Source organism: Strongylocentrotus purpuratus, unplaced genomic scaffold (genome assembly GCF_000002235.5).
Source record: "Strongylocentrotus purpuratus isolate Spur 01 unplaced genomic scaffold, Spur_5.0 spur5_scaffold_7, whole genome shotgun sequence".
In the NCBI taxonomy this organism is placed as follows: domain Eukaryota; kingdom Metazoa; phylum Echinodermata; class Echinoidea; order Camarodonta; family Strongylocentrotidae; genus Strongylocentrotus; species Strongylocentrotus purpuratus.
In genome coordinates, this window is record NW_022145613.1 from 9,956,753 (window position 1) to 9,984,621 (window position 27,869).

Genomic DNA, 27,869 nt, shown 5'->3' on the forward strand with positions numbered 1-27,869 from the left:
GACCAGTGATGGCTTGGTGGAACAGTCGCTGCCTGGCAAGCTGGTTCCAAGATTTTTTCTGACCTGTTTTTCAATACAGATCAATCAATCGATCTTGTTTACTGGGTGTAAGCCACAAATATGTTTAAATAATTTTGCAACTTGTATAAGAATAAAAATCAAAAACTCTCTATACACTTGCCTGTTACGATCACAAAGAAAATACATGTGTCTGTATTTCCAGCAGCATCTGTTGATGTGTATTTCACTGTGGTGTTTCCAATAGGAAAGGGATCTTCAGGATTGTGGGAGGATGTCAGTGTCTGGTTACCCGAGTTATCTGATGCTGTTGGCGGCATCCAGGTTACTACAGCTGTGGCATTACCATTGTCTGTGTTGACATTCTGATCACTTGGGCATCCACTGATGACTGGATTCTCATTGTCTGGGAGGGGGACAAGATATTTGTTCATGTGTGATTATACAGCATTCTAACCCCCCCCCCCCCCCCAATACAAAAACATATTCCAAATTCTTTTAACATTTTGAAGTTGGCTAAAAAAAAGGATATTGTTTTCAATTCAACCTTTAGTAAACATCTATTAGTTACCGGTTACATGTTTTTCCTTATTAATAATAATAATAGGTGGTTCTTGTATAGCGCTCATGTCTGTCAGACCTGAAACTCCCGATATATCAGACATTGAATCACTTAAATCAAGGGGAAAGGGAGGAGACAAAGATTCCCAACCAAACCACACTGGAAAATGAAAATATTTCTTTAGCAAAACTATTTCATTTTCATATATCTCGTCATAAGACAGCACTGTTGGGGTGAATATGAACGTTTGTGAAAGAAGGCTAAAGAGCAACAACAATAAATAATAATAAAATAAAAATTGTTTTGACATGTATTTTTCCAAATTAATAATTGAGACTCTTTTCATTTATTTCATTGATAAGATTTCAACAAAGTTGATTTATTCATTCTTTCTCAAGCATTGTATTTTCAAAGCGATTAGGATTTACAGAAGCTCACCATCAAACATGGTACCTTGAAAGTACTATTTCTAAATTGTATAAAGACAGGTGTAAAAATCTTTTGAAAGTGTTGATGTGTGTTGGTCATCAAATATAACTCAATTGCAATATGGCACTGTTTGTGGTACGGCTCCAAGTCGGTTTACAGGTCCTTTATTTTACTGAGTGCAATGTTTCCATAAATAAGTAAATAATCCTGCACATGTAGTACCAACAACATAAATATTGGTGTTCCACAAGGTTCTGTGGTAGGACCTATACATTTTATTTTGTATATAATGATCAGTTTTAGAGCGAAGAATGCCATGAAATGATTTACACAAATAATCCTAGTAATTCTGATCAAGAGATATCAAGGTCTTCTAGATTGTAAGCATATAACAAATACAAAATTATCGTACTAAAACATATTGTACACTTTTTAATTCTAACAACAAAAATAACAAATTTACTGATGTAAAGATATAATGGGTCTTTCTGGGAACTATGCATTAGTCTATATCAATTTAATCTTCAAAAAATAAGAATTTATAATAAACTAATATTAACCGACTAAGAGGGTAATGGTACAAACTATCAATGCCGAGGTGATCTCGGGGCTACTATCATCCCGAGCCGCAAGGCGGGAATGATAGTTTAGTAGCCCCCAGCAAGGGCATGACTATACATATTTCACCTATAGCAATTTTCATGGTTACTTACCAGTCACAGATATATAAAAGGTACATGTGTCTGTATTTCCTGCTGCATCTTTTGATGTGTAGGTCACTGTGTTGTTTCCAATAGGAAAGGAATCTCCAGGATTGTCAGTGGATGTCAGCGTCTGGTTACCAGAGTTATCTGTTGCTGTAGGTGGTGTCCATTTTACTACTGCTGTAGCCCTGCCACTGTCTGTGTTGACACTCTGATCGGTCGGGCATCCACTGATGACTGGATTCTCATTGTCTATCAAAAGATAAGAAATAAAGGTGTTTGCATATTTTTTAATCTGAGGACAATGGAGATAAAATCAATCAATTCACATTTTGAAATAACAATTTAATGATACTTATGTATACTACTTTATGAAAGTCATTGTGCTAAAAACAGTCAATTTTGACTAGCTTCTATATGCAAATGAACAAATATTATGTACATGAGAGATCTTGATAATTTGTAATTTGTACTCGTAGAAACAGAAATCACTAACTTAAAGTGCAAGTGAAAATTAGAGTGACTGAGTAACTTATTCAGTCAATCACTTATTTAGTCATTTCTTTTACAGTGAAACACTTGATTTGCCCACAGCAATGAGAGTCTGCTGTTTCAGCAAATTTCACAAAATATTTGATGATGCTATTGTTAACATTTTGCAACACGTATACAAAAAAAAAAAAAAAAAAAAAAAAAAAAAAAACCTCTCTATACACTTGCCTGTTACGACCACAAAGAAAATACATGTGTCTGTTTTTCCAGCAGCATCTGTTGATGTGTATTTCACTGTGGTGTTTCCAATAGGAAAGGGATCTCCAGGATTGTGGGAGGATGTCAGTGTCTGGTTACCAGAGTTATCTGATGCTGTTGGCGGCATCCAGGTTATTACAGCTGTGGCATTACCATTGTCTGTGTTGACATTCTGATCACTTGGGCATCCACTGATGACTGGATTCTCATTGTCTGGGAGGAGGACAAGATATTTGTTCATGTATGTGTGATTATACAGCATTCTAACCCCCCCCCCCCATACAAAAACATATTCCAAATTCTTTTAAATTTTGAAGTTGGCTGAAAAAAAGCATATTGTTTTAAATTCAACCTTAAATAACATCTACTAGTCATACATTTTTCTCCCTTAGACATAATCACTTAAATCAAGGGGAAAGGAATGAGGATTCTCAATCATTTGACCACACCTGAAATAAAAGTATTTCTTTAGCAAAACCTTTTCATTTTCATATATCTCGTCATAAAACAGCACTTATGGGGGTATATGAACGTTGGTGCGAGTACCGGAAGCCTAAAGAGCTAAAAAAAAATATATAAAAATTTATTTAAAAAAAAAGAAATCCTTTGATATGTATTTTCCAAAGAAATAATTAAGCCTTTTTTCCCCATTTATTTCATTGATTAGCTTTCAACAAAGTTGATTAATTCATTCTTTCTCAAGTATTGTATTTTCAAAGGGATTAGAAATTACAGAAGGAAACTAACAAACATGGTTACTTGAAAATACTTGTCATATTTTTAAATTTTATAAAACGGGTGTATAAATCTATTAAATGTTGATTTGTGTTGTTCATCAAATATTACTCAAATAAAATATGGCACTTTTTGTGGTATGGCTCGAAGTCGGTTCACAGGTCCTTTAATTAAATGAGCGTAATGTCTAATGAATAAGTAGATAATCCTGCACATGTAGTACCAAGAACATAAACGTTGGTGTTCCACAAGGTTCTACGTAGGACCTTTACATATTATTTTGTACATAATATTTAGTTTTAGAGCAAAGAATGCCATAAAATGATTTACACAAATGATTCCAATTTATTCTGATCAAGAGATAATGTTGACTATTGAGGTCTGCTGGATTGTTTGCATATAACATATCTTTTAAAAAAGCGTTGTACGCTTTTGAATTCTAACACATTTACTGATGTAAAAATATAGTGACTCAATCTAGGGACTATTCATTAGTCTATAACAAATTTATCTATAAAATGAATTTATAATAAAGGTTATCTTCACCTATACACCCCCCTGTGTAGCAAGGTTATGTCACCTAAAGCAATTATTATGAATACTTACCAGTCACAGATATATAAAAGGTGCATGTGTCTGTATTTCCTACTGCATCTGTTGATGTGTAGGTCACTGTGTTGTTTCCAATAGGAAAGGAATCTCCAGGATTGTTAGTGGATGTCAGGGTCATGTTACCAGAGTTATCTGTTGCTGTAGGTGTAGTGTAGGTTACTACAGCTGTAGCATTACCACGGTCTGTGTTGACACTCTGATCGGTCGGGCATCCTCTGATGACTGGATTCTCATTGTCTATCAAGAGATAAGAAATAAAGGTGTTTGAAAATTTTTGAATCTGATGACAATGGAGATAAAATTAATCACTTTACATTTTGCATTTCATGAGAGGGCCTTTCAAATAACTGTTTAATGATACTTACGTACACTGCTTTTTGAAAGTCAATGTGCTAAAACAGCCAATTTGCAGGACTAGTTTGTACATGAAAATGAACAATCCCCATCTACATGAGAGATCTTGATAATTCATAATTTGTACTGTTAGAAAAACAGATCACTACCTTAATGTGCAAATGAAAATTAGATCTACTGGGTAACTTATTCAGTCAGTAAATAATTTAGTCATTTCATACGCAGGGGACCACTTGAATTGCCCACAGCAATGAAAGTCTGCTGTTTCAGCAAATTTCACAAAATATCTGATGATGCTATTGTTAACATTTTGCAACTCTTTTTTAAATGTAATGCTTCCTGGGAGAAATTTCAATTATTTAAACATATAATAATTGAAATTTCTTCCAGGAAGCATTACATTTATAAAAGTTATTGTCCTATGGCGGACTAATGAATATTAATGAGTCAGAATGAATCAGGTGAGCTGAGGTATTTATTCTAGTTCATCATGACTGTGCCATGGACCAGTGATGGCTTGGTGGAACAGTCGCTGCCTGGCAAGCTGGTTCCAAGATTTTTTCTGACCTGTTTTTCAATACAGATCAATCAATCGATCTTGTTTACTGGGTGTAAGCCACAAATATGTTTAAATAATTTTGCAACTTGTATAAGAATAAAAATCAAAAACTCTCTATACACTTGCCTGTTACGATCACAAAGAAAATACATGTGTCTGTATTTCCAGCAGCATCTGTTGATGTGTATTTCACTGTGGTGTTTCCAATAGGAAAGGGATCTTCAGGATTGTGGGAGGATGTCAGTGTCTGGTTACCCGAGTTATCTGATGCTGTTGGCGGCATCCAGGTTACTACAGCTGTGGCATTACCATTGTCTGTGTTGACATTCTGATCACTTGGGCATCCACTGATGACTGGATTCTCATTGTCTGGGAGGGGGACAAGATATTTGTTCATGTGTGATTATACAGCATTCTAACCCCCCCCCCCCCCAATACAAAAACATATTCCAAATTCTTTTAACATTTTGAAGTTGGCTAAAAAAAAGGATATTGTTTTCAATTCAACCTTTAGTAAACATCTATTAGTTACCGGTTACATGTTTTTCCTTATTAATAATAATAATAGGTGGTTCTTGTATAGCGCTCATGTCTGTCAGACCTGACACTCCCGATATATCAGACATTGAATCACTTAAATCAAGGGGAAAGGGAGGAGACAAAGATTCCCAACCAAACCACACTGGAAAATGAAAATATTTCTTTAGCAAAACTATTTCATTTTCATATATCTCGTCATAAGACAGCACTGTTGGGGTGAATATGAACGTTTGTGAAAGAAGGCTAAAGAGCAACAACAATAAATAATAATAAAATAAAAATTGTTTTGACATGTATTTTTCCAAATTAATAATTGAGACTCTTTTCATTTATTTCATTGATAAGATTTCAACAAAGTTGATTAATTCATTCTTTCTCAAGCATTGTATTTTCAAAGCAATTAGGATTTACAGAAGCTCACCATCAAACATGGTACCTTGAAAGTACTATTTCTAAATTGTATAAAGACAGGTGTAAAAATCTTTTGAAAGTGTTGATGTGTGTTGGTCATCAAATATAACTCAATTGCAATATGGCACTGTTTGTGGTACGGCTCCAAGTCGGTTTACAGGTCCTTTATTTTACTGAGTGCAATGTTTCCATAAATAAGTAAATAATCCTGCACATGTAGTACCAACAACATAAATATTGGTGTTCCACAAGGTTCTGTGGTAGGACCTATACATTTTATTTTGTATATAATGATCAGTTTTAGAGCGAAGAATGCCATGAAATGATTTACACAAATAATCCTAGTAATTCTGATCAAGAGATATCAAGGTCTTCTAGATTGTAAGCATATAACAAATACAAAATTATCGTACTAAAACATATTGTACACTTTTTAATTCTAACAACAAAAATAACAAATTTACTGATGTAAAGATATAATGGGTCTTTCTGGGAACTATGCATTAGTCTATATCAATTTAATCTTCAAAAAATAAGAATTTATAATAAACTAATAATAACCGACTAAGAGGGTAATGGTACAAACTATCAATGCCGAGGTGATCTCGGGGCTACTATCATCCCGAGCCGCAAGGCGGGAATGATAGTTTAGTAGCCCCCAGCAAGGGCATGACTATACATATTTCACCTATAGCAATTTTCATGGTTACTTACCAGTCACAGATATATAAAAGGTACATGTGTCTGTATTTCCTGCTGCATCTTTTGATGTGTAGGTCACTGTGTTGTTTCCAATAGGAAAGGAATCTCCAGGATTGTCAGTGGATGTCAGCGTCTGGTTACCAGAGTTATCTGTTGCTGTAGGTGGTGTCCATTTTACTACTGCTGTAGCCCTGCCACTGTCTGTGTTGACACTCTGATCGGTCGGGCATCCACTGATGACTGGATTCTCATTGTCTATCAAAAGATAAGAAATAAAGGTGTTTGCATATTTTTTAATCTGAGGACAATGGAGATAAAATCAATCAATTCACATTTTGAAATAACAATTTAATGATACTTATGTATACTACTTTATGAAAGTCATTGTGCTAAAAACAGTCAATTTTGACTAGCTTCTATATGCAAATGAACAAATATTATGTACATGAGAGATCTTGATAATTTGTAATTTGTACTCGTAGAAACAGAAATCACTAACTTAAAGTGCAAGTGAAAATTAGAGTGACTGAGTAACTTATTCAGTCAATCACTTATTTAGTCATTTCTTTTACAGTGAAACACTTGATTTGCCCACAGCAATGAGAGTCTGCTGTTTCAGCAAATTTCACAAAATATTTGATGATGCTATTGTTAACATTTTGCAACACGTATACAAAAAAAAAAAAAAAAAAAAAAAAAAAAAAAACCTCTCTATACACTTGCCTGTTACGACCACAAAGAAAATACATGTGTCTGTTTTTCCAGCAGCATCTGTTGATTTGTATTTCACTGTGGTGTTTCCAATAGGAAAGGGATCTCCAGGATTGTGGGAGGATGTCAGTGTCTGGTTACCAGAGTTATCTGATGCTGTTGGCGGCATCCAGGTTATTACAGCTGTGGCATTACCATTGTCTGTGTTGACATTCTGATCACTTGGGCATCCACTGATGACTGGATTCTCATTGTCTGGGAGGAGGACAAGATATTTGTTCATGTATGTGTGATTATACAGCATTCTAACCCCCCCCCCCCCCCCATACAAAAACATATTCCAAATTCTTTTAAATTTTGAAGTTGGCTGAAAAAAAGCATATTGTTTTAAATTCAACCTTAAATAACATCTACTAGTCATACATTTTTCTCCCTTAGACATAATCACTTAAATCAAGGGGAAAGGAATGAGGATTCTCAATCATTTGACCACACCTGAAATAAAAGTATTTCTTTAGCAAAACCTTTTCATTTTCATATATCTCGTCATAAAACAGCACTTATGGGGGTATATGAACGTTGGTGCGAGTACCGGAAGCCTAAAGAGCTAAAAAAAAATATATAAATAATTTTAAAAAAAAAAGAAATCCTTTGATATGTATTTTCCAAAGAAATAATTAAGCCTTTTTTCCCCATTTATTTCATTGATTAGCTTTCAACAAAGTTGATTAATTCATTCTTTCTCAAGTATTGTATTTTCAAAGGGATTAGAAATTACAGAAGGAAACTAACAAACATGGTTACTTGAAAATACTTGTCATATTTTTAAATTTTATAAAACGGGTGTATAAATCTATTAAATGTTGATTTGTGTTGTTCATCAAATATTACTCAAATAAAATATGGCACTTTTTGTGGTATGGCTCGAAGTCGGTTCACAGGTCCTTTAATTAAATGAGCGTAATGTCTAATGAATAAGTAGATAATCCTGCACATGTAGTACCAAGAACATAAACGTTGGTGTTCCACAAGGTTCTACGTAGGACCTTTACATATTATTTTGTACATAATATTTAGTTTTAGAGCAAAGAATGCCATAAAATGATTTACACAAATGATTCCAATTTATTCTGATCAAGAGATAATGTTGACTATTGAGGTCTGCTGGATTGTTTGCATACAACAAATATCTAGATGGACCTTCGACCGCGCGCAGTCGAAAATGATGCCTCCGCCATGGAGTTATTTTACAAACCAAAACAGAAGCGAGCTATTTTGCTTACGTGAGCCCTGTGACATTTGACATTTGTACTCGTTACCCAAAAATCTAATCAGTATGTTGGCTCTGCAAGATACATAGATGACCAAGTTTGGCGGGAATCCATCAATGGGTTCTTGAGATAACGCGATCACGAGAACGGGACATATGTACGTACGGACAACCCGAAAACATAATGCCTCCGGCTACTTTGTAGCGGAGGAATGACATTACTCGGAGCACTAACAAAAAAGTTCTTTTTCTTTACCTGACGTAGAGTAGTTATTCTATAGATATTGTCAAGACCAATGATGTTTTATTATACATGCTACTCTTGTTAGAATACTAGATGACAAAATACATTTTAAGTGATTTGCCGGCCTTGGGCTAAAGTCAGCGTCAAGCCCTATGTAATAATGGTTGAAATGCGAGGGTGATTTAATTTTTTGATGTCTACGCTTACCAATCACTGTCACATTGAAGGAACATGTTGCCATGTTTCCTGAATCATCCACAGCAGTGTATGTAACCACGGTGGCCGTGATTATGCCAAACGTAGCCCCAGAGGGATAATCGGGAGAAACCCTCACCCGGCCAGAGTTATCAGTATATGTCGGCTCCGACCAGGTCACATTTGCAGTGTTCAAGCCAGGTTCTGTGTTGTTAACGATGTTGCTGGGGCAAACCAGGACTGGTGCTTCCACATCTGCAAATAATTCACCAAAAAAAGGGTTGATCATGTTATGAAACCAATGTCATCTGTTCAGGATTTTTCTTCAAAATTGTTGAGGTGATTCACATGGAAAAAAATCTGGGTCTGGACTAGATCCTCATTGTCTGTTTAATATGACAAAACGTAAATGTTTAAGGGAAATCCAACCTTGATAGAAAAAACTTTTTGTCTAGAATAAAGCAGAAAAATCAGAGAAGCATATTGGTGAAAGTTTGAATGAAATCGGACAAAAAATGTGAAAGTTATGATTTTTTTGAAAATTGCAATTACTATAGGTAAGAGCTCTTCAAATTGGCTGAATTGATAATGTCTATGTGATGTAGTGGCGTACAACTTTCCCATTTGCTCCAATACACAAAAGGACTAAAATTTCAACTTTTCATAAATGTATGACTCGGGATGGTCTGTTCTTTTTTGAGGACCTGTAATAATGTACTCTCCATGATATATTTTAAATAGTGCCTGAGGGCGAAGGCACTTGGAAGAAAACAAGAAATAAGTGATTTTTTAGTATCGACAAAAAGGGAGAGTAATCCGTAACTGCGTCACAATCCACTGACAAAATTGCCGAATTGAGATTCACACAGCTGTAGTGAGCTCACATTTCAAACACTCATAACTTCTTAATATTGGTCCAATTTATTTCAAACTTTCGCAATTCTTTATAAAATCAGTGAAAATTTGAACAAAATCGGGCAAGGAATAAGGAAGTAAGAGCTTCTTGAAATGACTAGTCACTAGAGGGCGGTATTCAATTTGATGACATCATCTGTGAACAACTCTCCATGCCTTTTGTATATACAATTTCACAATTTTTTGTTTTTTTCGTATTTATTTGTGTTCTGATCCGACTTCATAACATGTGAAGTAGAATATCATTTTGCATTCTATATCTTGCTTTCGGGGGAGTACATTATCTCAATCACAAGAAAGAAGGAAAAACATGAAATTTGATGTACAAAAGGCATGGAGAGTTGTCCACAGATGATGTCATCAAATTGAATACCGCCCTCTATTGACTAGTCATTTCAAAAAGCTCTTACTTCCTTATTCCTTGCCCGATTTTGTTCAAATTTCAATGATATGTTTCAAATATCTTAAACTTTACAATAAAAGTAACTTAGTATGAAGGTTTTGGTTTCCTTTAAGTCATTAAAAAATAGACAATATTATCCTGTTTGGAGCCAGAAGGGCATTAATGCATTTACATTACAGAGAACTAACCCCTTTCTGACTGTACCTAAAAATCAACTTAATTAGAAGCTAGAAAATGTCTATCATTTTCATTTCTTCAGCTGGTATACCAGAATAGAATTTTCAGGAAATACATGTAGTAAATACTATGTTTTTACTATACTGCACCCTTAAACCAAGATATGGGAGCAAAGCTCCTGAATTTTGGTCAAGAATTGTGAGCCATGAAAAAAAATGGTGTTCAGATTACACTTACCAGACACATTGACATAGAAGGAATTACATGATACGCTGTTCCCAGATGGATCAGCTGCTGTATACATGACCAAGGTGTTACCAATAGAAAAGTTTCCTGGGGGAAGACCTGAAGTCAAGTTTGCAGTGATTGCCCCAGAGTTATCTGTAGCTGTTGGAACACCATAATTGACCAGGGCCACTGGCTGCCCGGTTGTGGTGTTGGTAACAATATCAGATGACATACAGCCCATAAGGACTGGATCTTCCATATCTGTTCAAAAACAAAATGTAAAGTAAGTAATCTTAGTGAACAATCCTTATTGAGATTGGTGAAAACTACGTGTATAAGAGCACATTAACAACACAATAGTTTAACAAAGATCCTTTAGAACGACTTATATCATCCATAAAATATGATCGCAGCTTTAAAACTCACCAAGTATTGTAATAACAAAGATACACATTGCGATGTTCCCAGAATCATCTACAGCTGTGAATGTGACCGTTGTGTCTCCGATGTAATACATGGCCCCTGGAACATGAGTGCCCGTCATATTGACCTGCCCAGCGTTGTCGGTGGCTGTTGGTTCGACCCAGTTTAAGTTGTCAAAGGCCTGACCAGGCAGCGCGTTCGAAGTGAGAGTGCTAATGCATCCAGATATCAACGGGACTTCATTATCTACAAAACACACACACACACATAGACACAGAGGCAAGAATTAATAAACTTACAGCTAAGTAAGAATGGCAGACTGTAGTTCATTTTCCAAGTCTAGGATATTACAATGGTAATACTGCATACAGAAGAGGGGTTCTGGAATTTCTTTACCCTACAATTCAATCCATTCTGGCATTATCTATTGAGATCCTAAATTTCAATCTGAGGTTGGAATCCTTTGTCTGTCGAGGCAACAGTAAAGAGAGTTTGAATGATCTATTTATTTCAACTCCCCTCCCCTCCTCCAAAGAAAAATCCAACATGACTCCCTGGTCAACAAGAACTGCGATTGAGCTATAGGCCCAGATCCCATTTCAAATGAAAGCCTGTACTTTCACATAGTTAGTGCTGTAAACATGTACATTTTGACACCATAACATTTTCGCATGAAGCCGCACAGCAAAACAAAATTTTCAAGTTCAAACCTAGTGATGATTCTTCCTGGCAGTTGTATTATTTTGTGGGAATTTAGCATCGGCGCTTATCTTTCATATACATGTATGACCCTTTGATCTTTGACCTCATGACCCCAAAATCTAATCATTTCATTGTCTCATCAAGATACATACATGTCCCGAGTTTAAGGGAATTTGTCCTTCGGTTCTCATGATAATACGATCACAAGCTATTTTTGCATACATAATGAGCCCTGTGACCTTTGAGCTGGTGACCCAAAAATCTAATCAATTCATTGGCTCTACAAGATACATGCTTGACCTAAGTTTGGCCTGAATCCATGAATCGATTCTTGACAAACCGTGAACTGACATTTGCTTTTATATTACTAAATTGCCCCAGAAGTAGAAAAACTTCAAAGATCGTAATAAAAGAAAAGCTGAAAAGAAAAGGCAGAAGAATGAAGGGAAAAAGGGAAAACTGAAGAGGAAATGACACCGAGTTTAAAATACAACTAATGATCTTGTAAACTTCACTTTTTCATTTCATTTCGTCTTTATTTCACAAACTTACCAGCCACAGTTATAAGAAAGGTACACATTTCTATATTTCCTGCAGTATCTGTTGATGTGTAGTTCACTGTTGTATTTCCAAGAGGAAAGTAGTCTCCAGGATTGTGCGAAGATGTCAGCGTCTGGTTACCAGAGTTATCTGTTGCTGTAGGTGGTGTCCATTTTACTACTGCTGTAGCCCTGCCACTGTCTGTGTTGACATTCTGATCACCTGGGCATCCACTGAAGACTGCATTCTCATTGTCTAGGAGGGGGACAAGATATTTGTTCATGTATGTGCGATTATCCAGCATTGTAATGCCCCCCCCCCCCAATAAAAAAAACATTCCAAAAAAGCATATTTTTTTCAATTCAACCTTAATAAACATCTTTAGTGATATGTTTGTCTCGCTTAGATATCGACTCACTTAAATCAAGGGGAAACGAAAAGAGACAAAGATTCTCAACCATCATCACACTGGAAAATAAAAATAAATTCTTTACCAAAACTGCCTCATTTTCATATATGGGGTGAATATGAGCATTGGTGCGAGTAGGCTCAAGAGCACAAATGAAAATAAAAAGTTGCTTTGACATCTATTTTTCCAAAGAAATAATTGAGACTCTTCTCATTTATTTCATTGATAAGTTTCCAACAAAGTTGATTAATTCATTCTTTCTCAGGCATTGTATTTTCAAAGCGAATACGAATCAAAGACATTAACCATTAAACATGGTTACTTTTGGGCAATGTCAAAGATGAAGAAGATGAAGAAGAACAAAGCAGCTGGACCAGATGGTGTGGTCACTGAAATGTTTGAAGCATTAGAGGAATATGGTGTTGATAGATTAACAGAAATTATTAACAAAATATATAATGACGGAACATTTCCAGATGAATTGGGCAGATCCATTTTCATTACTCTCCCAAAGAAACCGGAAGCCGTGGATTGTGAGCAATATAGGACAATCAGCCTTATTTGCCATATCACTAAGATCATTTTGAGGATTTTGCTTTTGAGAGCAAGAAGTAGAATAGCTCCCATGGTCGGAAGGGAACAATTTGGTTTTGTAAAGGATGCGGCCACAAGAAATGCAATATTTGTGGTTAGAAATATAACGGAGAGAGCAGTTGAAATGCAAAAGGATGTGTACATGTGTTTTATTGATTATTCAAAGGCTTTTGATAAAGTAAAACATTCAGAACTTTTTGAAGAGATGAAAAAGCTTGATATATATAGGAAAGATCTAAGACTGCTACAAAGTCTATCTTGGAATCAGTTTGCATGCATCAGGGTAGAAGGAGAGTGTAGTGAATATATTAACATCGGACGGGAGTCAGACAGGGTTGTGTTATGTCGCAGGACCTGTTCAATATGTAGAGTGAAATCATTCTAAGAGAATTGGAAGATGAAAATGGGATACAAGTGAGTGGCCATTCAATCACAAATATTAGATATGCTGATGACACTGTTTTATTTTCTGAATCAGAGAAAGATCTCCAGAGACTCCTGAATGTAGTTGTAAAAGAAAGTGAGAGAATGGGACTAGAGATCAACTACACCAAGACAAAATGCCTGGTGGTCTCTAAGAAGAGCAGTCCAAAATGTAACTTGAAACTGAAAGAACAGATCATTAAACAAGTCTCCTCATTTAACTACCTCGGCAGCATGATCGCCGAGGATGCCAGATGTGAGATCAAGAGAAGGATAGCTCTCGCTAAATCTGCATTTTCAAAGCTAGGCAAAATTCTGACAAATCGAACAATGAGTATGAGGACCAGAATAAGAGTATTGAATTGTTACATCTACCCAGTACTTATGTATGGTAGTGAAACGTGGACTTTAGCCTCTGATACTAAAAAGCGTTTGGAAAGTTTCGAAATGTGGTTTTTAAGAAGAATGATGAAAATCCCCTGGACTGACAAAGTTAGTAATGAGGAAGTTCTTACACGAGCTGGAGTGCAAAGGAAAATGATATGTGAGATGTTGATTAGGCAGTTGAAGTTCATGGGTCACATTACATGTAAAGAAGGCCTAGAGAATCTTGCTTTGACTGGGAAATTGTGGGAAGAAGGAGTAGGGGAAGAAGGAGGATACTTAGGATGGACAGTCTGCAGAAATTGTTGAAAGAGAGAGGATCGAGTGAAAGAACTGGGAGTGGTACTTCTAGTGGTATTTCTAAATTTACAAAACGGCGTAAAAATCTTCTAAGTGTTGATTTGTATTGTTCATCAAATATTACTTTAACGAAATATGGCACTGATTGTTGTACAGCTCCAGATTGGTTAACAGGTCCTTTACTTAACTGAGCGCAATGTTTAAATGAATAAGTAAATTATCCTACATATATAGTACTAAGAACATAAACATTGGCGTTCCACAAAGTTCTGTGGTAGGACCTTTACATTTTATAATTTATTTTGTACATGATATACAGTTTTGGAGCAAAGAATGCCATGAAATGATTTACACTAATGATTCCAAGTTATTCTGATCAAGAGATAATGTTGACTAACTAAAACACGTTTTATGCTTATTAATTCTAACAACAAGAATACACATTTACTGATGCAAAGATATAGTGACTCAATCTGGGGACTATTCATTAGTCTATAACAAATTTATCTAAAAAAAAGAATTCAGAATAAAGGCTATCTTCACCTATACACCTCCCTGTTTAGCAAGGTTATGACTACATATATGTCACCTATATCAGTTTTTATGGTTACTTACCAATCACAAATATATAAAAGGTACATGTGTCTGTATTTCCTGCTGCATCTGTTGATGTGTAGGTCACTGTGTTGTTTCCAATAGGAAAGGAATCTCCAGAATTGTCAGTGGATGTCAGCATCTGGCTACCAGAGTTATCTGTTGCTGGTGGCAGCATCCAGGTAACTACTGCTGTAGCATTACCACTGTCTGTGTTTACACTCTGGTCACTTGGGCATCCTCCGATGACTGGATTCTCATTGTCTGTTCAGGCAAATGTGAAAAATTACGCCTATAACAATTCAAGGTAAAGATCAGTTTTGGAAACGCCCCCCTCTCAAAAAATGAAATGGAAGCTCTTATTACCAATCATGTGAATCAAGAGATAAGAAATAAAGGTGTTTGCATATTTTTAAATCTGATGACAATGGAGATAAAAATCAATCACTTCACACTTTGCCTTTCATGAGAGGGCCTTTGAAATACTCTGATCAGTTTTGGATCTACCAATGACTGGATTCTCATTGTCTGTATGGTATGGGTACAAAACGTAAATGTTTAAAGGAAATCCAACCTTGATAGAATTTTTTTTTTGTCTAGAATAAAGCAGAAAAATTGAAAGTTATGATTTTTTTGAAAATTGCAATTACTATAGGTATGAGCTCTTCAAATTGGCTGATAATGTCTATGCGATGTAGTGGCGTACAACTTTCCCATTTGCTCCAATACACAAAAGGACTAAAATTTCAACTTTTCATAAATGTATGGAACGGGATGGTCTGTTCTTTTTTGAGGACCTGTAATAATGTACTCTCCATGATATATTTTAAATAGTGCTTGAGGGTGAAGGCACTTGGAAGAAAACGAGAAATAAGTGATTTTTTAGTACTCAACAAAAAGGGAGAGTAATCCGTAACTGCGTCACAATCCACTGACAAAATTGCCGAATTGAGATTCACACAGCTGTAGTGAGCTCACATTTCAAACACTCATAACTTCTTAATATTGGTCCAATTTATTTCAAACTTTCGCAATTCTGTTTCTCTGATTTTTATGCTTTCATTCAAATAAACTTTTTAGAAGGGTTGGTTTGCCTTTTAAAAATGATTTCAGATAAGATTTTTGTAAACTTTACAATATGTCAACAAAACGAAATACTATCTACAAATTTCTAAGTCTTCAAGAGGACAAACTTCTACATGAAATGAGAACATTTACATTATCTGACTGACATGAAGATATACGATTATTATCTATATGAGGCTTCCAATTGTTGCAACAAACCAGTGTACTTTATATTTTTAGTGCATTACCCGGATGACCGATCAATATTGTTTTCGTACTGCTCTGTCATCCGCGAACTTCAACTGTTGATACAATATTGCTTGATTATCGAATCAATTTTGTTATTTAGCTAGTCAACCTTATATAGATAATAATAATGATATTGTATGGCTCTGCAAGGTACATACATGTCTTTAGTTTGATGGTAATCAATCCATCAGTTCTAATGATAATGCAATCACAAGCTATTTTTGCATACATAATGAGTCCTGTGACCTTTGACCTTGTGACCCCAAAATCTACTCAGTTCATTGGCTCTGCAAGATACATACATGTCTTGAGTTTGATGGTAATCAATCCATCGGTTCTAATGATAATGCGATCACAAGCTATTTTTGCATACATAATGAGCCCCATGACCTTTGACCTAGACCTCATGACCCCAAAATCTAATCAGTTCATTGCCCAAGCAAGATACATACATGTCCTGAATTTCATGGTAATCTGTACATCTGTTCTAATGATAATGTGATCAGGAGCTATTTTTGCATACATAATGAGCCCTGTGACCTTTGACCTTGTGACCCCAAAATTTAATCAATTTATTGGCTCTGCAAGTTACATACATGACCAAATCTTGAGATAACGCGATCACGAGAATGGGACGTACGGACGGACGGACTGACAATATATGTCACCTATAGCAATTTTCATGGTTACTTACCAGTCACAGATATATAAAAGGTGCATGTGTCTGTATTTCCTGCTGCATCTGTTGATGTGTAGGTCACTGTGTTGTTTCCAATAGGAAAGGAATCTCCAGGATTGTCAGTGGATGTCAGCGTCTGGTTACCAGAGTTATCTGTTGCTGTAGGTGTTGTCCATTTTACTACTGCTGTAGCCCTGCCACTGTTCGTGTTTACACTCTGGTCACTTGGGCATCCACCGATGACTGGATTCTCATTGTCTGTTATGATACAGGTAAATGTGAAAAATTACTCCAAAAACAATTCTTATTAAAGGTAAAGATCAGTTTTGGAAACGCCCCCCTCTCAAAAAATGAAATGGAAGCTCTATTACCAATCATGTGAATCAAGAGATAAGAAATAAAGGTGTTTGCATATTTTTAAATCTGATGACAATGGAGATAAAAATCAATCACTTCACTCTTTGCCTTTCATGAGAGGGCCTTTGAAATACTGTGATCAGTTTTGCATCTACCGATGACTGGATTCTCATTGTCTGTATGGTATGGGTACATTTCGAACAATGAGCATCTTAATCATTCTCAAATATATTTTATGAAGTCTCGATCTAAAAAGACCAAAAGTGAAAGCACTTTTACAATTGTACCTGAAGATACATAATGCTCAATGTTTTCTGGTATTGTTATTTCACATAGTAAATTATTAATTCTTAAATTAACCCTATCTAACCCAGGGGGGGGGGGGCTATAGGAGGAGGGGCTATTTTTCGCATGTTTTACGCAAAAGAATGTTACGCTGAAATCTAAAGATTTTTTCTTTCGAGCCTTGTACATCTTTTGAAATAATTTTTGGGAAAATCGGACCTGGCGTTAAAAATTCACGTTACCTATTGTCTTTGCATGTCAGCCCGAAAATCGCTCATTTTTGCGATTTGTGTACAAAACATAAGGCAATCTCATTTTTCCAAACAAAATTTGATCTTGTTTATAGTTTTGTTGTTTATTTTGGAGTTCAAAATAATTAGAAATGAAATTAAACAAAAACAATAAAATACATAAGTTTAAAAAAACAAAGAAATACACAAGAAATTATCAAAACAATTGATAACATAAGCAATAACCTGGCTCTTCCATTTGAAGGGACATCGTGAACAGACCAAATCGTGAATTATTCACGACAAAATTCACGATATCGTCAATTTCGTTGTGAATAATTGGCGATAAAATTCACGACGAGATTCACGCCTGACTGATTTTGTTGCCAATTACGTCATCAATTTTATTTGTCCTTGCTTATGCGGCCTGCCTAGTCTAGGGGTAAACAATCCAGCCCCTTGAAGACGATTATGACGAGACGTTTTATCATGTTTTCTGTGAATATGGTAGGTTTCAACTTCATATTATGCTCTATTTGTATTTTTTTTATTGGAATATATTTGAATTTCTACCCCCGTTTGACCTTTGTTGACCCCTCATGAAAATGCCTGGGATTTTCAAGGGGGCAGCCCAAGTCAAAATTGTTCGGTATTCATCAGGGAACACAAAAACACTTACAAACCTTTGTTCCAAGAGATTGGTCATGGGACCTACAGGCTGGTCTCCTACTATGAAGTGAAAACTAATGTTTTAAAATGAAGAATACAAGATTTATGGGTACAAATGTGAATTTTATTACCAAATTTGCATAAATTACCATAATATGCACCACCACCCCCACAAATACGTGTGGGTTCCTTATGTAACAGGGACACTAAAAATGTTACAAAGTGGGTCCCTAATTTATGAAATTACCCATATCACATTGTGAAACTGTTATGACATTGATAAGAATTCAATCAACATAAAAAGTATGGACCAAAAAAGCAATAGAAAAATAGAATTGCAAAACTACCAACCTACCAGCTGGCATAACAAGGGCATGATAATGCATACAAGTATCTCCACTTACCGTTGACAACTATATAGAAGGTGCAATTGTCTGTGTATCCAGCTGCATCTGTTGATGTGTAGGTCACTGTGTTGTTACCAATAGGAAAGGAATCTTCAGGATTGTCAGTGGATGTCAGCATCTGGCTACCAGAGTTATCTGTTGCTGCTGGCAGCATCCAGGTAACTACAGCTGTAGCATTACCACTGTCTGTGTTTACACTCTGGTCACTTGGGCATCCTCCGATGACTGGATTCTCATTGTCTGTTCAGGCAAATGTGAAAAATGACTCCCAATAACAATTCTTATTAACTTGCAAGAAGTGACCCTTCAAAAAGAATATACATGTAACATTTACTGATGTTGTGTTATCATGTACATGTACTAGAGAAAAACATAATAATATGAAGCAACAACTAGAATAATGTGGCAGCATTAGAAGAATCATTTCATCCCTTTACATGTCCTCCCATTACATGTCCCACAACATTTGGCCTACATCAGCATGATATCATAACAGCAATTTGTATTTTTGTGATTAAAAAACAACATCAGATGTTTGTGTCTAAGGGGCCGGCCACGTATAAGACTTTGTAAAACTTCATGATTCATGATTCTAATTCAAAATTAATAAGCTTGATAGAATAGATTTTACTAGAGAATCATCAATCTTGTTACAGGACCCTGTTGCATAAAACTTACCACTGATGGTAACTTTGCCATCAAAAGGGACTTTTAGATTTGCGCGTCTACAGCTTTGACTGCAACGTGTGACGTCATTTTATGGCACTGCGCATGCGTCACGTCGTCTCAGTCGGCGATCGAGAATGCGTCAACCTTGATTTTCCTAAATCTAGTACGGTACTAGTATGCCGCGTGCGCATAAAATATACAGTTCCTCAGGTAGACAAAGGAACATCGATCCCTTCCCTGCTATTATGTAAAAATGTGTAGAACAGGTGTCACATGCATATTCACCTGTTCTACACATTTTTACATAATAGCAGTGAAGAGATGTTCTTTTGTCCGTCATATTCATAGTGTTACTTCCTGCATGCATGTTTATCGTCGAGTGCAATTTAAGATTTCTAATTGTAGTCAACATGGGCAGTTGAGTACGTTGACACGCATGATCAGTTGGCATTCGTCGTGTTCTCGTCCACTCAATCTAAAAGTCCCTAGTATTAACTACAATTGCAACATCACTCAACAGCCAATCAAATCAAGGTTTCCATGGAAGTTACCATTAATGGCAAAGTTACAATTAATGGTATTTCATGCAATGAGGCCCAGATCACTCGCTGCCTGAAAGCCAAATAACGTATGAAGACACTTCAAAAAGGTTTGAAATTTTAAAGTCGATTATTCCACAAAAAGTTATTGTCCAGCAGGACTTTCTAGTTCCTATATCTGAGGAAATGTCTTGAACAGAATTTTCTTCTACATACCTTCCTAGAATTTGGCCTGCAAAAAGATGATACAATACCTAATATACAGCTCTCATGTTTCAATTTGACTAGAAATAATAACTTTATCCAATAATATTGGTCTAATAGCGAATCTCAAATGAATGCTAAGTCTGGTACCAATAGAAACAAGTTGTGTAGTCAAGAATTAACTTTTTTTTCTGACATTTCCTTCAATTGCAAAGACAGATGGATTTTGAAATATAATTCGAATCCATCACTTTCCATATTCTTTGGCTTTCACTTACCAGACACTGTGATAATAAAGGTGCAAGAGGCAACATTTCCTGCACTGTCACTTCCATTATAAGACACCTCTGTGACTCCGATGATAAACTTATCTAAAGGAGAATGTGATGATGTAGCATTGATGATGTCTACGTTATCTGTGAATACAGGTGCCGTCCAGTTCACAGTAGTAGCATAAGATACACCAGGGTCTGTAGTAGCGTTCATGTCGGAGGGACAACCTGTGAGATCTGGAACCTGTTCATCTGTTGATTCAAAGAGTGAATATTCATACAGTTTAAACCAAAGTGATGTCAATATGCACGTAGCTTTAATACCAAAATGTAATGGCACGCAAGGACATGTTTGGAACACAAATGCATTTATGCCGAAATGATGTCAATACCCAGGACCAAAATCCAATTGAAACCAGTTGAAATCTCCAACTGGTTTCAATTGGTTTCAATTGGTTTCAACTGGTTTCAATTGGTTTCAATTGGTTTCAATTGGAATATAAAATTTCCAGTTGAAACCAATTGCCGAACTGGAAAATATTGTTCATTTCCAGTTCAAACCCATAAGAAGTGCAACTGGAACCAGTAAGGTAATTTTTTCAGTTACTCAATTGGTTCCAGTTAGAAGTCATTTCCAGTTACCCAACTGGTTCCAGTTAGAAGTTCAACTGGAAACAGTAAGATGATTTTCCTGTTACTCAATTGGTTCCAGTTAGAATTCATTTCCAGTTACCCAACTGGTTCCAGTTAGCATTCATTTCCAGTTAGAAGTCATTTCCAGTTACCCAACTGGTTCCAGTTAAGAATTCATTTCCAATTACCCAATTGGTTCCAGTTAGAATTCATTTCCAGTTACCCAACTGGTTCCAGTTAGAATTCATTTCCAGTAACCCAACTGGTTCCAGTTAAAATTCATTTCCAGTTACCCAACTGGTTCCAGTTAGCATTCATTTCCAGTTAGAAGTCATTTCCAGTTACCCAACTGGTTCCAGTTAGAAGTCATTTCCAGTTACCCAACTGGTTCCAGTTAGAATTTATTTCCAGTTACCCAACTGGTTCCAGTTAGCATTCATTTCCAGTTAGAAGTAATTTCCAGTTACCCAACTGGTTCCAGTTAGAATTCATTTCCAGTTACCCAATTGGTTCCAGTTAGCATTCATTTCCAGTTAGAAGTATAATTTCCAGTTACCCAACTGCATGGTTCCAGTTAGAATTCATTTCCAGTTACACAATTGGTTCCAATTGGAAATATTTCCAGTTACCCAACTGGATCCAATTGAAACCAGTTAATTTGCATATTATCTGCTTGTGTGCAGATCAATGTTTTATGTAATTTTTTTGGATTTACAATGTACTTATTAATTAATTTTCATTTGCAAGTAATGCATTTGTTTCAGATAAATATAAAGACTAATTAGCAATGATAAGCATGTTCATTAGTAACATATTTTTGTAATTACACAGATTAAAAGTTGATTAGTAAAACACTAACCATGTACAAAATACATCAAATACAAACATATATAATGGCAATGCCTTCCTTGTTAATTATATTATATGGTCTGCATATTATAATGCCCTTTACATTGTACTTAATGTAGACACATATAACAATGCTACTGTGTTGACATGAGCGATAATTAGTGCAAGAGCTAATTAACTTATAACTAATTAAGTTTATGCCAACTGTAAGTTTCAATTTGATCCGATTGAAACCAGTTGAAACCAATTGAAACCAGTTGAAACCAATTGAAACCAGTTGAAACCAATTGAAACCAGTTGAAACCAATTGAAGCCAACTGGTTTCAATAGGGAAATTGGAACAACTGGTTCCAGTTGAAACCATTGGGCAACTGGAACCAGTTGGCAATTGGTTTCAACTGGTTTCAATTGGAACCAGTTGGCAATTGGTTTCAACTGGTTTCAATTGGAACCAGTTGGCAACTGGTTTCAATTGGAACCAGTTGTTCCAATTTCCCTATTGAAACCAGTTGGCAACTGGTTTCAATTGGTTTTGCTCCAATTGGTTTCAACTGGATTTTGGTCCTGGGTATGCACGTAGCTTACCAAAATGTAGTGGCAGGAAAAGACATGTTTGGAAAGAAAAGTGCATTTATGCCGAAGTGATATTGATATGCACGTGGCTTACCAAAAGGTAGTGGCACGCAATTACATGTTTGGAACGCAAAATGATTTTATGTTGAAGAGATGTTCATATGCACATAGCTTTAATACTAAAATGTAGTGGCAGGCAAAGACATGGTTGGAACGCAAAATGCATTTATGCCCAAGTGATGTTGATATGCACATGGCTTAATTACCAAAATGTAGTGGCAGGCAAAGACACATTTGGAACGCACAATGCATTTATGCCCAAGTGATGTTGATATGCACATGGCTTAATTACCAAAATGTAGTGGCAGGCAAAGACACATTTGGAACGCACAATGCATTTATGCCCAAGTGATGTTGATATGCACATGGCTTAATTACCAAAATGTAGTAGCACGCAAAGTGCTTGGAATGCAAAATGGATAATTGTTAAAAGCCATAATTTTTTATTAACGTAAGAGTTAGGTCTAGACTAACACCATTAGAAACTTCCAATTCACTTTTTGCATTAAGGAATATTTTTTGTGCCATGGCATTGACTAATATAAAAAAAAATCTTTTACATTCAAATACACAAATCTGAAAAATTATTCTTTTGGAGAATTTTGGTTCAGCTTTGATTTACTCTTACGTTTCATAAATGAATACTTTAATTTCCTTTTTACGCAGATAAATGCATGGGTGATGGGGCATTGACCAAAAAACGGCACATTTCATAACATTCAGCAATTACACATAGTATACTGCTTGATTATTCCAAAAAATACTGCTGTGCTGATAGCAAAATGATTATGTTATGTAGACTTCTGAGCCGTTTACCATAACTACATTCAAAAGACTCACCATTGATTGTTATCTGAAAAGTACAATTGCCCGTATTTCCAGAGAGGTCTGTGGCTTGGTAAATGACAGTGGTTGTGCCGGCAAAGAACTGGGATCCTGGCGAGTGGCTCTCCGAGACTCCGGTGAGATTTACAGTTGGGTCCACATTATCTTGGACTTGTGGTACAATCCAGCTTATGTTGCGGTAGTTTAGATCAGTGACTGTGATATTGACCACATCCGTTGGGCATGTGCTCACCATTGTCGTGTAGTAAGGGGCTTCTTGATCTTATCGTGTGAAATAAAAACAATTTTTTTTTGGAATAATTTCTACATAAGTATGATATGATCTATGTGACCTTTGTATGAAAGCAGAAAAATAACAGAAACAGAATGGCAAGTTTGAAAGCAAGTTATGAATGTTTGAAATATGAGATTACTAAGTCTATGCAAATCTCAAATTGGTAGTTTGGTCAGTGGATTGTGACGTAGGACGAAGACTACTATCCCATTTGCTGTGTACACAAATATCATTAATTTCTGTTTTTCTCATAAGTTCCTTTTCCCTTGGGGCACTACTCAAAATATATTATAGATAGCATATTAAAGGCCTTCTAAAAAGAATAAACCATCATGAGACATGAATTTTTGAAAAAAAAAAAAATTTTCATCATTTTATATGTTGGAGGAACAGATGGGAAAGCAGTCCGGCACTACATCACATTGACATTACCGCTTCAGCAAACTTGAATTGCACGTATAGTGATATCAACTTTCAAAAATTCATAACTTTCTTATATTTAGCCAAATTGAATTGAAATTTTCACCAGTTTTCTGCTTTCTTTTAGAGTACTTGTCTATTTGGGTTGGATTTCCCTTTAATACCTAAAATTTAAGGGCCCTGTACATGCATAAAAGTTTTATTGAAATGTGACATAAATCATGACATAAAATTTTTATAAAACAGGACCCTAGTATCCACATCTGATGGGCAATTCTCGCTACCGCACATATAGCAATAAATATACATTCTAACAATGACTGCGCCTCTGATACCTCAGCGATTGGCTGTTGGCTTGTTTTCAGATATATGCGGTGAGAATTGGAGTTCAGTGTAATGGACCTCCTGATCTGATTATATTGAATTAAAACAATTTTGAAAATAAAATCAGTCATTTCTGTGTAAGAAACCTAATACGATATGACCACTTATGCTTAGCAATCCTCTACTTTATCTCAATAATCTAATTTCCTTAATCTCCTCACAGATATTAAAATTTCTATGAAAAGTGTGTGAATATATGACTGATCTATCAGACTTGACCTGACCCCCCCCCCCAAACAAAATCTAAGATCTCAGATGTCAGAAATCAAGCACAGTACATTAACTGCTATTTTATTTTGCTTCAAGTCTTCTATTTTAATGGATTTTAATTTTAATCCAAAAGATCAGACCACTCTCTTTAAGTAGTAGTCCTGAAAATGTGTATGTAAACAAAATTATTTTGTGGATGAGGGTTTCCTGAAATAATGTGATTGATATATATGACACAATAAAAAGTATATCCTGTGCATGCACATCTGTGACAGAGAGGTGTCATAGTCCAGTGGATATGTCAATAGACCCTGGATCTCGGGGTTTAGAGTTCAAATCCCCGGCATGACACTTCTAGGTCCATTGCCATCTCCATTCGCCACTCATGATGCAAGTGAAGTAAATGAGTACGATACCCACTTGAGAGCTTGAGCGCTTTTTCATGGTAGCTTGGCAAAAGCATTCACACTTTCAAAAGCAAATCAACTATTATCATATAGTGGTTATTGCATGCATATAACCAACAGAGGTATTGTCTGGCTATTGTTGGTAAATGCACAGGGTTTAGGGGTTTATAAAAATTATGTGTTTCTCTGTGACTCCCATATCTGTCAAGCATGACACTCATGGGGCTAATTTTAATTTAACACAGCAGTTACGTCAGATGAAATGAATTTCTTTCCTCTCAGTATCAATTTACTACACCTTTGTCCACAGGAAAATATGCTGCCAAATGAGATAAGATAAGAGGGTGTGACTTTCACCTACCTTCCACTGTAAAGGTGAAAACACACATCGCTGAGTTTGAAGAGTTATCAGTGGCATTATAAGTCACTGTCGTTTTTCCGAGTGGGAAAACATATGATGTATTGTAGTCCGAGGTGAGAACAGCCGCATCATTATCGGTAACCGTTACGGTCCAATTGAGCATAGCCGTGTCACCTCTGAAGTCAGTGCCCACAGTCTGACTACTGGGGCAGGAGGTGAATACGGGATTTTCCACATCTGAAACGTAGGTAAAGCAGAGGGTACAATCATTGATGACAAGAAGATTCCAAATGCAAAGTAAATGCAGAGCAACAGTGAATATCAAAGTCATGAGAGAATATGGTATAATCAAATTCATTATATCTATGTGAAAAACTTACTAAAACTATTTCACATTTAAAGGGGAAGTCCACCCTGAAATTAAGTTAGTTTTAATAGGAGTAGAAAAATGAGAGAAACAAGTCAGTGAAAGTTTGAGCAAATTCCGATTAAAAATAAGGAAGTTAGGATTTTTGAAGTTGTGATCAATCAAACACAAATTGGCAACTCTATGACGTATCATGCGAGCTCAACTTCCATTTGCTCAGTACTAAAAAAATCTAAAATTTTCATTTTCCCTCAAGAAAAATTTCAACCATACATGCACCCTAAATATAATAATTGCAAATATGTTTCTATACTCCCCCTGCAAGGAACAAATATATATTCCGTCATCAATAACGAAGAAAACATGATTTTATGGAATATTATGCACAAAGCAAATGAAAGAGAGCTTGTATAATAAGTCACAGAGTTGCCAATTTGTATTTGATTGATCACAACTTCAATAATTCATAACTTTCTTATTTTCATTCAGAATTTGCTCAAACTTTCACTCACCTGATTTTCTTATTATTCTGCCTCTATCGAAACAAACTTCTTATTTTGGGGGTGGACTTTCCCTTTAAAAAAAAAAAAAAAAAAAAAATTCATAGGATTAAAACAATCTATCAAACTATCTGATGGGTAATTGAAGGGCGCACTGAACCATGCACTGCTATGATGGACCAAAGCGATGGACCAAAACTGGCAATAATAAGCTGACTATTTAAGAATTCTTGAAAACAGTAAAATGGCAATGAAGATCACACTTACCGGACACATTGACATAGAAAGAGCATGATACACTGTTCCCAGATGGATCAGCTGCTGTATACATGACCAAAGTGTTACCAAGAGAAAAGTTTCCTGGGGGAAGACCTGAAGTCAAGTTTGCAGTGATTGCCCCAGAGTTATCTGTAGCTGTTGGAACACCATAATTGACCAGGGCCACTGGCAGTCCGGTTGTGGTGTTGGTAACAACATCAGATGACATACAGCCCATAAGGATGGGACCTTCGACATCTGTTCAAAAATTAAATTGCAGGCATTTTTTTTTAGGCATCACTCTTCCTCAAACTGGTGATACAAATTTTAATAGAGATCAGACAAGTTTTATGATTTAGTATTATGATGGGGGTTGTGTGTCCAAATGCTCAACAAAAATGAAGCCTTCCCTTTGGCCTTTAAATTTCACGAAAAGTATTCATCAAATAGCACTAACCATCGTAAATATTTGTTATATATAATACTGTCTATCAGAAATTGTAAAGATTTATTACATTTTGCATGTAAACTTCCTCAAATTGCTGTTTAAGTCAACTGTCTGGACATACATAATCTGTCCGTATACACACAACACAACGTCTGGGTATAAATAGACAAGAGTGTACATATAGCCCTAAACATCTGATTCAGAAATATTATTGCAGGTTATAAAAACTCACCAACTACTTCAATTGTAAATGTACACATGTCCTCATTCCCAGAATCGTCTGCTGCTGTAAATGTGACCATTGTTTCGCCGATGTTATACCTGTTCCCTGAAGAATGGGTGCCTGTTACAGTAACCAACCCAGAGTTGTCGGTGGCTGTTGGATCAACCCAATTCACAATAGCAAAAGGCACACCGGGAAGCGCATTTAAGGTGAGCAAGGAAAAACATCCACTTAGAACTGGGTCTTCAATGTCTAGAAAACATAAAAAGCAAGATTGACCAGTTACAGCTAAAGCAACAACCACAAACATACTGTGTAGACAGGGTGTAGACCATCATGATGTAATTAATGCACGTCATGTAATTGCATGGTTCATGTCTCCCATTATTAGTTTTGGTGAAAAATTGAAATACCATCAAGTGTATAGAACTGTCAAATGAGTCCACTAGTAAGGGGACATGGATATTGCGATTCTTCTATGTCTTTACCCTACCGACCACATCCAATCTGGCATTCCTTGTCGGTTACATGATCCACATGCCT

The 27,869-nt window shown here is 35.9% G+C and overlaps 1 protein-coding gene across 13 annotated transcripts in view; it reads right to left on the bottom strand.

Moving 5' to 3' along the window:
- Positions 1 to 27,869, bottom strand: part of LOC588928 — a 111,923-nt gene that overhangs the window by 75,473 nt on the left and 8,581 nt on the right. For 7 of the 13 annotated variants that reach the window (XM_030974330.1, XM_030974333.1, XM_030974329.1 and 4 more), the window contains 19 exons: positions 27,336 to 27,578; positions 26,665 to 26,913; positions 25,531 to 25,767; positions 23,469 to 23,735; positions 20,520 to 20,765; positions 18,827 to 19,069; positions 16,897 to 17,139; positions 14,910 to 15,152; positions 12,197 to 12,439; positions 10,946 to 11,188; positions 10,529 to 10,780; positions 8,809 to 9,051; positions 7,100 to 7,342; positions 6,389 to 6,631; positions 4,850 to 5,092; positions 3,805 to 4,047; positions 2,434 to 2,676; positions 1,723 to 1,965; positions 182 to 424 (listed from right to left, as the gene is read on the bottom strand). In XM_030974330.1, coding sequence (XP_030830190.1) covers positions 182 to 424; positions 1,723 to 1,965; positions 2,434 to 2,676; positions 3,805 to 4,047; positions 4,850 to 5,092; positions 6,389 to 6,631; positions 7,100 to 7,342; positions 8,809 to 9,051; positions 10,529 to 10,780; positions 10,946 to 11,188; positions 12,197 to 12,439; positions 14,910 to 15,152; positions 16,897 to 17,139; positions 18,827 to 19,069; positions 20,520 to 20,765; positions 23,469 to 23,735; positions 25,531 to 25,767; positions 26,665 to 26,913; positions 27,336 to 27,578 — 4,653 coding nt within the window. The remainder of the gene's footprint in view (positions 1 to 181; positions 425 to 1,722; positions 1,966 to 2,433; positions 2,677 to 3,804; positions 4,048 to 4,849; positions 5,093 to 6,388; positions 6,632 to 7,099; positions 7,343 to 8,808; positions 9,052 to 10,528; positions 10,781 to 10,945; positions 11,189 to 12,196; positions 12,440 to 14,909; positions 15,153 to 16,896; positions 17,140 to 18,826; positions 19,070 to 20,519; positions 20,766 to 23,468; positions 23,736 to 25,530; positions 25,768 to 26,664; positions 26,914 to 27,335; positions 27,579 to 27,869) is intronic. The other 6 variants (XM_030974331.1, XM_030974327.1, XM_030974337.1 and 3 more) reach the window with 6 other exon arrangements.